A 10870-nucleotide genomic window follows, 5' to 3' on the forward strand; every position below is an offset into this window, starting at 1 on the left:
ATAATCAAAGGAGGTAAAAGATGGGCTGAGAATTAATGACACTGACTGTGTGTGGCTCCGTGTGTCCTCTCTAAGCTTATCATTACAAGTCACACTTTGGGTACAGCCGACTGCTCATGACACTGGCCAAGTAAAGGGAACGACAGTGGCCCACTGCACAAGGGAGACATGTTCATTCCACCAGATTCATGTGGCCGTGGACACAGTTACCTTCTAAGACCTGTAACTTCATTAACAAACGATAATGCATACAGACACTTAAAGGTTTGCTGTTCCCTCTCCCTTTTAAAAATAGAATATCTCCACATCTTTCCTTCCCAAAGCTTCTCATTCAGGGGAATAAGTCTAGAATCGCTTCAGTGAAAGAAACTCAATGAAACTTTGATTTACATTTACCAAAAACTAAACTTTAATTGGTTTCAACGTGAAAATGTCAGCAAACCGCCTAAGCAAGTGTTTCTTTCTTCTTCTTTTCAGGTCTCTCTCTCTTTTCTTTAAGCAAGTGTTTCTTACTGACCTTTTTGAGGACACAAGCTTTTGTAACATCATAAAAGATGCTGTGGGGCAGACAGTTTCCAGTGGCTCACAGGCCACCAGAAGCATCTGCCCCGCCCAGCTTAAAATGCCTGCAGTCAGAGTTTCCTATTTCAGAACAGCGTCTCTGTCTGGTGTTTGCACTTACTCCTGTTAATGAATAAAGAAAGGCTTTTGTGTGCATTTCTGGGGAATCCACTCATTTAATAATAAACCTTCTATGCCAAGTGGAGAAAACAGGGTATTTTAAGAAAATCAACATAAAATTATTTCACTCTAGTTATTTTTGATGAAGCATATTTAATCAAAGTATATATTGCTTCAAGTAATTTGATCATTTGAAATAATGCTTTTTAAAAATTGGACTTAAAAAATAAAAAGTACGTTAACATCATGCTCTTTGCTGCACAGGACTGGTTATCTAATCCAACAAAATTCTATTTATGTGCAAGGGCTTAGGATAAAATACTCAAAGTAATTAACTGGAGGTTAAATATTATGAAGGGAAGTAGGACTTATCACAGAAAAAAACCACACAGAAAATCAAATACATTGTTACTTACAATGAGCTGTTTCAATCCAACAAAAGACTGTTCTACCGAGTTGGCGTTTAAGACCTGTCTCTTTGCTGCAGCTTTTTCACCCAGGAAGCGAAGCATTAAGTCTTTAACCGCATCTCCCTTGAAAGAATATAAGAAAAACATGTCAGGACAATAAAATGTTAATTAAACTCAGCTAACCAGAACCCATAGCTATAACCAAAATTTCCTTTTTCTCCATTGGTGTATGGAGGTCAAAATGTGGTTATAGCACAGTCAAACTTCAATAAACCAGATGCTAAGGTATCACGATCTTTAATAAAATGTGCAGTTTAGAACGGCTCTTTCTGTTGGAGAGGAAGCAGTGAATCACCAGCGCCTGTACCAGGCTTATGTAAGGGGCACAGCAAGCCAGGCGGGGGGCCGGAGGCGCGGGGCATGGGGGGCGTGAGCGACACCGCCCCTAGGAGAAGCGGAGTGCACGGTGGGACCCAGGCTGGGGCGGGCAGGCCTGAGCGCCCTCTGCCCGCATCCCGCCAAGCTGCCGGCCGGCCTGGGCCCCCGGGAGCCCCTAGGGCCTGGCTAGAGTAGTTAGTGGTGGCCCAGGGCACTGCCTTCCGCCCAGGGCTGCGTCTCTCCCGAGCCCAAGGAGAGCAGGGGTCCCTCCCTCTGCCGGCCGCTCGGGGAGCGGGCTGCTCCGGAAAGGCCCCCATCAGCCTCCACACAGGGGCTCTCTCAGCCCTAGCCTCGGGTTAGATCTGCCTGCACCTGGGCTGAGTGACCGTACGGCGGACAGACGGGCGAGGCTGGGGAAGAGGGACCATCCATGGCCAAGTGACCCAGGAGGAACCTGGGAGGAGCCAGGACGGAGGCCCAGGTGCTCAGAGACCAAGCCGCACGTCTTACACAGGGGCAGAGATCGAGAAGCTGCAGTTCTATGATTTTTCTGCTTTCAGAGGGTAAGGTGAAATACTTCAGGTGCCAGAACCACAGAAGTGGCTAACTGATCTAGGAGGGATAATTAAAGGGTGGAATATAAAGAACTCAGCCATATGGCTCCATAAAGCTTTGCACAAATGTAACTCCTATCAGACAAGGAGCTTTATCTGAGCCAGAGGAACTGCAAACCAGGAAAGGGCAAAATCACATCTTAATGCCGCCGAGGGAAGAGACCCATCTAACTTCTCCATCCTTGCAACCTTCTCAGCTAATAGGACCACACTGCGAAAATCTCCTGCCCTTTAAAATTCTGTTAGTTAACACCTGAGTTAGCAGGGAAGTTCCTGAGACATGAGCGTACGTAGAACTGACAATCACCTCACCTCTGAAAGCCCAAAGACGCGACCAAATGCCCTAACATGGACCGGCTCTCGCCGTGTCACTGAGCTGAAGGCAGTTCTGACACGGGGGTCACGGCGCCTTTGCCGCAGAGCCTCCACGCTCACTGGAGCAAGGGGAGCAAGCTTCCTCCGCAGGATGTCTTGTGAGCGATGCGGGGTGGGATCCACCGAGAACCCCAGGGACCCCTTCCAATCAGCAAACCTCCAGGGGAGGGCACCCAGGGCAGGGGAGCGTGGGGAGGCAGCGTGAACGAGTCAGGTGCTGGATCTCAGCTTGCAGAGGGCCTCCCCTCCTGCAGCGTGGGAACGGCTTCAGCAGTGCCTTCTAAGTTTTAATGGATGAAGTCAAAGCAAAACGCAAAGCAGCTGACTCCCAGAGCACGGGCCTCGGGCTTTACTGTCAGGAAGCCTGACGACACACGCGGTCACAGGCAGTGGTGCTGAAAGGACAGTGGCCCGGCCTTGCCCGGCGCTCTGCCTGGGCACCAGCGAGAAACATGGCTGCCCCTCCCGGGAGGGCTCTGTCCTCTCAGTCCCGGGGGAGTGAAACCGCCCAAAAAGATGACATCCCAACAAACAGAAACAAAACAAACTCCAAACTCGAGGTTGTGGAGACATCGGAACCCACATATGTCGCTGGTGGAATGTAAGACGGTGCAGCCGCTTTGGAAGACAGCTGGGATGTTCCTCAAAATGTTAACCGCAGGTTTACTATGTAACCCAGCAGTCAGTGGACCCGCACAGTTCAAACAGTGTCGTTCAAGGTCAACCATATTTGACAACAGAGAGGAATGGTGCACTGACACATGCTACAATTCGGATGACCCTTGAACATGTTTCAATGAAAGAAGCCAGTCATGACAGACCACATGTCGTGTGATTCATTTGTATGAAGTGTCCAGAAGAGGAGAATCCAGAGAGATGGAAAGCAGGTCAGTGGTTGCCTGGAGCTGGGGTGGGGTGAAGGGATGGGAACTGAAAACAAAAAGGTCTGGGGCTTCCTTCTGGGGTGATGAAAATGTTCCACAAATTGACTGTGGTGATGGCTGCACAACTCTGTCAAAAATGCTAAAAACCACTGAATTGTAAATTAGATGTGTGAATTATATGGTATGTGAATTGTATCTTAATTAAGCTGTAAAAACAAGAACAGATCTAAACCCCTTTCGCAGGGGGCCCTAAACAAATCGGTATTTAAGGGAAGCTGTTCACTGATAACGTCAGCTTTAGGACGGTTGCAAAACGGCTTGCACCAGCCACTCCAGACCTTCCCTATCTCACACACACGTTCAACGTAGGTCAGCATCCTTCACAGCAGGAACCTAAGAAAGGGGAGCCAGGCCCACCTGTGAATGTGGCGAACAAACGCAGCGGCAGCAACTTCTCCTTCTGTCCATCACAGTGACCCAGCCTGGGCTTACTGCCCTAACGTAAGCAACTAGAACATGGAAAACACAGACACAACAAGTGTCTTCCGACACAGAGACGGATGTGATCTGAGACAAGGGAGACGAGGAGTTGAGCTCTTGAACCCAAAGGCAGCTGTGGGCGCAGTGGTGCGGGGGGCACACCGAGCACAGGGAACTTGCCGAGCAGGACTGGCTGGGAGCTGGAGGGCAGCTGGCCGGACCTGGCAGTCAGAGCACCAGACAGGACGGAACCGTACAAAGAGCAGGGCTGGAAAGCCGTGTGGGCCCGCGAAGGTACCGCTGAGTGGTAAACGGTGCGTGCGAAGGGTGGATGCTCTGAGGACGCGGAGCCGGGACAGACAGCTGTGACTTCACTCGGGGCTGAGATGTCCAGTCCAGGCCGACCGCTGCAGAGCGCTCTGACACACAGGCACTCGGTACAGGCGTCAGAAAGGTCACCCAAGTATGCAAGCTACTCTAAACTCACCCTGAGAAGCTAAAAAATAAACCTGAAAAGGATCAAATGAATCTGCTGGCCAGAACAAAATACAAGTCTTTTTGAAGGAAGATGACAAAATATAGACACTCAACATTAGGAAATCCACAATATCCACCCTCTGATAAAAAAATCACTAGACGTGTGAAAACACAGGCACACGTGACTCATGACCAAAAGAAAAAGTAAATACAAATGGACTCTGAAATTACAGAACTGATGGAATTTTCAGAATAGAACTGTGCATGAGCTATTATAAATGTGCTCAAAGATCGAACGTAAAACTTGAACAGAATGAGGAGAGAAAAATATATAGAAAGGAACTAAATGGAAATTATAGAGACAAAAAATACGAAAAATTTACTGACTAGCATCAGCTGCAAACTACAAAGTGAAGAAGGAAAGATGAACAAACTGACGGACAGAATGACAGAATCCCAAACTTAAGTACAAAGGGTAAATAATTGAAAACAGAAACAGACCTTTAATGACCTCATTAGTAATATCAAGTAATGTGTGAAACTGGAGTTCCCAGAAGCAGAGGAGAGAGAGTGAAAAACAGAAGAGCTAACTGAAGAAGTAATGACCAAAAATGTTCCAAAACTGATGAAAATAATAAAGCCACAAATCCAACAGGGTGAATGAAACCTAAGCAAGATAAACATAAAAGAAAACCATGAGAAGGCACATCAGAATCAAACTGTTGAAAACCAGTGATAAAATCTTAAAACCAACCAGAGGAAAATATATACACTAGGTACAGAAGAGCAAAGGTAAAAATTACTACAGACTTCAATCAGCAACGATACCAACTGGAAGACCATGGAAGGACACCTTCAAAGTGCTGAAAGGATTAAAGCTGAGTCAACCTCCAAGTCTACGTGTTGTAAACACACTGCATTTCCAGCAAAAAGAGCTTTGATAATGAAGATGAAATTTCTTCAGACTTAAAGGGGAGAGAATTCGTAGCTAGCAGACCTGCAGGAACAGTTACATCTTTGGCCACCTGTAGGTTTCCAACACAGGGACTTAGCATGGCCCAGGAAAGGGGTTTTCACAAACTGTGGGCTTCCCTGATGGGATTCCCGTCAAATCCAAATTGCAGGAAGGGCGAGGGGAAGGAAAGAATCAGACGGGGTGGTGGAAAGGCCCAGCCTCAAGTCTGGACGTTGGGTTTCCAGATCCACCAGCAAGACCACAGCATTCTGAGTCCCCACCCTACTATCTTCCCTTCACGATCTTACTACCTTTACCACTGACATTCTGCTGCTTCTAGTTTACTTATCTCTTCTGTCTCTCTCCCTCTCCCTCCTTTACTCCCCCCCCTCCTTACTGAACAAGCTTCATACAAATATTCTCCAACTTCCATTCTTCACTGGTTCTGAAAATTTCTGAACGATCATTTCCCCACAAACTTTCCATTTATCTCTTTAAGGACACAGGCCATCTAAGACTCTAATTAGTTAAAAATGCCGACATTCCTCTTTTGATGCTATGTGGTTGGATGAAGTGTTACACGCTCACCTTCATGGCCTCTAACTTAACTCAAACTGCCATAGAAGTCACTTCATAAGGAAACAATTTTTCCCCCCAAATTTTATCCCATAGGAAGGAATTTTTTTTTTTTTTTTTTTTTTTTTTTTTGGTTGTAATTGTTATATCTTCTTCTTGGATTGATCCCTTGATCATTATGTAGTGTTCTTCCTTGTCCCTTGTAACATTATTTTATTTTATTTTATTTTATTTATTTATTTTTTTTGTGGCACGCGAGCCTCTCATTGCTGAGGCCCCTCCCGCAGGCTCAGCGGCCATGGCTCACGGGCCCAGCCGCTTCGCGGCATATGGGATCTTCCCAGACCGGGGCACGAACCCGCGTCCCCCGTATCAGCGGGCGGACCCTCAACCACTGCGCCACCAGGGAAGCCCAGGAAGGAATTTTTAACTAGGCACCAATAGGTGAGCAATTTGGAGACATTTCGAGGTGTTTTAGAAAGCTGACTTCGAACAATGCTGCAACAGCTACAGTGGCACAGGGAGAAACTTGTGAACAGGTAAATCCAACAAATGCTTGGTTGACCTCTTACAAGCTTGGTGTGCACAGTGAGTTAATAGATGTGTTCTACCCCGATCTTAAGTCCTCTGGCAAATAAACACAGCATTTCCAAGGTAAACCACACAGTTTTTCTTTTCTATCCTGGGAATGAAAAGTTCTTTGAAGGACAGTATACAACTGAAGAGACACAGGTGAAGAAACAACCAGCACACTTGTTCTATGGGAAAGTCAAAGACATTTTAGGAACTATTCTTAATTCATATTTCAGTTTACCATGAGGTTTCCAAAACAATCACTGTGAATTGCAAGAGGTATGGAAGACATTGCCTTAGGATTTAAAGGAAGCAGAAAGGAAACACACTGTCTCCTGGCTGGCCGCTAGTGTGGGTCCTGCCCATGCAGTGGGCGCCCCGACCCTGGCTGATTCACCCAATGCCCTGCTTATTTCACAATTAGCCACCTGGAAGCTTCAAAGCTGCAGAGGAGCTATCACAGAACCCATGCTTTTTCACTGGTAGAAAGGGCCTCCATGCCTGATTCAATCTGGGTTAAACTAGGAACGAACATCAGCACTTTGTGTTCCCCAACTCAAGAACGACCAACATGCTTTACTGCAGAAGACTACCCAGCCACCCCGGGGCATTCAGCATCCCCCGCCCTGTCCATGAAAGGTCATGTGCTCAGCCCAGCCCTTTAGGCAACCACAGTGGAATACCTCTACATGGTTCTAAATGCACCCTAGGAGCCCTGGGTCTCAGCACCCTGTTGGGAACCACTGGGTTAAGTCATCAAATCCTGAACATCAAATATCCCTGAAATCAGAGTCCATAACTGTGATTCACTGAAAAGACCCTGTGAAGGTAAGTTCATGTTCAGTACATTCTGCTTGAGAGGGTGGAGAAGGGGGCTGAGGACAGTGCCTGGTGGGCAGCAAGCCCACAAGCAAGATGCGCTTAGTGAGCAAATACGCTGTAGAGACGGACACGCAAAATATCTGGAACCTGCAGGCTTTCACTGAAAAAAAGACAACTGGCCTCACTTCTCCAGCAGCCACTGCATTTCTTACGGGATTCGGCCTCACGGGGCTCAGGGCTCCACTGCCTGCACCGGGCTTTCTGACCCTGCCGAGTGTGTGGGAAGGGGGACTCCTTCCCCCGGGAGGGCCTGCTGAGGACCGCAGGGTCCTCCTTCAGTTCCCAGAGGAGAGACCCACGCAGGACCTCGTGTGGCACAGACACTGCTGATCCCACCTGCAACGCGGGCGGGACAAACTACACCTGACATGCAACTGAGCTAACCTCATGTGGACGTACACACATACCTACAAAAACATTATCACGTAAGGCAGGCTACATGCCATCTTATAAAATACGAACCTCATTAAGTATTTTGCTATAACATCATTTTTCTTTTTTCTTTTTTTCACGATAAATATATTTATTTCAATATAACATCATTTTTAATACCTACGTAAATATTCCACTGAAAAAACAAGATGTGTCAAATGTATTCAACCGGCCTTCTGATAATGGACTTTCAGATGGTTTCAGGTTCTTTGCAATTATAAACCTCACTCTGATGGGCAGCCCAAAAGCTGGGTATTTGTACATCAGTGAGATTATTTCCTTACAAATAATTCCTAAGGGTGGGATTTCTGGGTCAAAGGATATGCGCATTTGGACGTGCGTTTTACAACTTTACTTAAGAAAGTTTGTACCAAATTATCAGTCCCACCAGGGCTGCTTAAGCAGGCTATTTTCTCACATTCTAACAAACATGGAATAATTATAAATAACTTAGACAACAGAAAACGAAAATAACTTTATCACCTTTGACTACTGGTAAGATTGACCTTTTTAATGTTGCTATTTACTGTATGTAATATTTCTATATTTTTATGATTTATTATTGAGGGGCCGTTCGTATTTTTTTTTTTTACCGAATCTATGAGAACTCTTTCCACATCAAGCACATTGTATGTATTTTTGCAGGTATAGTTTTTTCCATATCTAAAAAGAGGCACATGGGGATTTATCGTTTACTAGAGCTCAGATGTCATAAATAAACTGATCACGCGAAGTTTAGAGATACTTCAGAGAACTGTGATGCAAATACCTTGTTGGTACTTATTTCTAAGACTCTGATTAGTACCTAAACCACATTATGTCAGAGAAATCAGCAGGGTTCCAAACTACCTAGTGACATCATAAAGATTCCCGCAATCAGAATCTTTGGAACTGCTGAAAAATAAGGGTTTTTCAATCCTCGAAAGGTTTTTTACACATGGGTATGCATGAAACAGAAACAGATGAAAAGCAATGAGCTGTGGACACAGAATCACCAGTTCTGCTGAGAAGCATCCACCAGACCACGTTCGCTCTAAAGCCCCTGTGCTCTCACCTGGATGTTGTCAAACTTGAGGCCCGGCATGGTGAGGTCCTCCTTGCCCACGAACACCGTGCTGCACTGCTGGGTGGTGACTGAAATCAGCACGCTCCTCGTCGCCTCCCCGGGAATCCAGGCGTCGTTTCTCCGGTCCATCTCACTCATGCTCAGGGCGGTGGCAAAGGGGTCCTCGCTCCCGGCAAACACAGCCTGGATCTGTGAAAATGGTTTTGGAGACTGAGGAATTTCCAGAGAAGCTGTGGAAACGCCTGACTCTGATCTTTCCGTCCCTGGGGAGTAAGAAGGGTCGGCAGAACCCAGGGAGTCTTCCCCCACTGGGGTAGCGGCGAGTGATGACAAGCTTTCTGGAATCGAAGGGCTGGCGTTGGGATTACTGACAGAGATGAAGGTGGAGGTTGTGAAGGAATCAAAGAAGTCCGAGGCCAAGGAGTTAGTGCTGGTTGTATCGCCAAAAAATTTGCTCAGGCTGGGGCTCGGCTGGACCACCTGAGGAGGGGTCCTGGCGGCCGCTTCGCTTGCGCCGCTGAAACTGGGCGATTTCACCATCTGGGACTCGAAGCCATCGCGCAGGACCTGGGGCTGGGAGCCGGCAGGCAGCGGCTGGCTGAAGATGGTGCACATGGGCACCGGCTCGTCTTTGGGGGACGGCTGCCGGGGGGACAGTCCCGATGCCGGCCCCGCTGCGGGCGCCCTCACGTCCCCTGGGACCAAGTCCTCTGCACCCTCGTGCTCAAAGGGGGGCAGGTCTTTCACCTCCTCCTGCCCTGGGTCTTCCTTCAACGATGCCCCGCTGTCGGGGGTCATGTCCGAGGCGTCTTTAGGTGTGTCCTCTCGCTCACTTTCACTGTCATCACTCAGAGCGTCCAGCGCGTCTTCGTCTACGACGCTTTCCCGCCTGTGATCTGCGCCGCCTTCTGCAGGCTCCACGACATCCTGCAAACAACCCAGGTCCCCCGCGCCGTCCTCGCTGTTGTTCGGGGAATCAGAGATGAGGACACTCTCCATCATGGGCTCGTCGAGCTTGTCCACTAAGTTATTCGAGTCTTCTGACCCAAACTCATCTCCACCGAGATCAATAGTTTCCTCGTGATAGAGGAGCTGCTGCTGGTCTTCCTGGGGCCCTTGTGGAGCCGTGCTCTGGGCTGGCCCCTCGGCTGCGCCACTCTGCTCGGGCGCATGCTGCTCGGCACCTTTAGCACTCTCCATGGTCACCTGAAACAAAGACAAATACACATCAACCTCATCAGCTTATATCTCAGTTACTATTACGATGATTTTATCTTATTGAAATTGTTTTTGAATTTATAAAAATGGTGAATTCGTGTCCTTGTAATGGTGGATACGCATCATTATACACATTTGTTCAAATGCATAGAATGTACCACACCAAGAAAGAGACCTAACATAGACTGTGGACTTTGGGTGATTATGATGTGTCAACACAGGCCCATCAGTTGTAACCAGCGCACCATCTGGCGGGGATATGGATAATGTGGGAGGCTCTGCCTGTGTCGGGGCAGCAGGGAGATGAGAAGCCTTTGTACCGTCCTCTCAATTTTGCAGGGAATCTAAAACTGCTTTAAAAAATAAAAGTCTGCTAAAAATGTTTATCAGTTTATCAGCTATATATTCAAATGGTTTAAAATTCAATAGCCTCCATTTCTCCAGACATTTATTTATTTATTTTTGTGGTAAAAGACACATCATATAAAATCTACCACCGAAATCATTGCTAAGTGTATAGTTCAGTAGCATTGAGTACATTCAGTTTGTTGTGCGACCATCACCACCACCCATCTCCAGAACTCTTCTCATCCTGCAAAACTGAAAGAAATAATACAATAAACATCTCCCGCTCCCCCAGCCCCTGGCAACCACCATTCTCTTGTCTGTCTCTATGAATCTGACTATGCTAGGGAGGGACCCTAGATATGGTATTTGTGGAATGACGTGGTATTTGTCCTTTTGTGTTTGGCTTATTTCACTGAGCACAATGTCCTCAAGGTTCACCCATGTTATTGCATATGTCGGAATTTCCTTATTTTTTAAAAATGATTTATTATTATTTATTTTCTGCTGCATCAGGTCTTAGT

General features: G+C 47.0%; 1 protein-coding gene across 1 annotated transcript in view; it reads right to left on the reverse strand.

The window, feature by feature from the left end:
- Positions 1-9983, reverse strand: part of TRAPPC12 (trafficking protein particle complex subunit 12) — a 55686-nt gene extending 45703 nt beyond the window's left edge. Inside the window, exons 1-2 of the mRNA XM_007469247.1 lie at positions 8772-9983; positions 1098-1214 (exon numbers count right to left, since the gene is read on the reverse strand). Coding sequence (XP_007469309.1) covers positions 1098-1214; positions 8772-9983 — 1329 coding nt within the window. The remainder of the gene's footprint in view (positions 1-1097; positions 1215-8771) is intronic.
- Positions 9984-10870: the final 887 nt, after the last annotated feature.

This window comes from Lipotes vexillifer, unplaced genomic scaffold (assembly GCF_000442215.2).
Source record: "Lipotes vexillifer unplaced genomic scaffold, Lipotes_vexillifer_v1.1 scaffold356, whole genome shotgun sequence".
Classification (NCBI taxonomy): domain Eukaryota; kingdom Metazoa; phylum Chordata; class Mammalia; order Artiodactyla; family Lipotidae; genus Lipotes; species Lipotes vexillifer.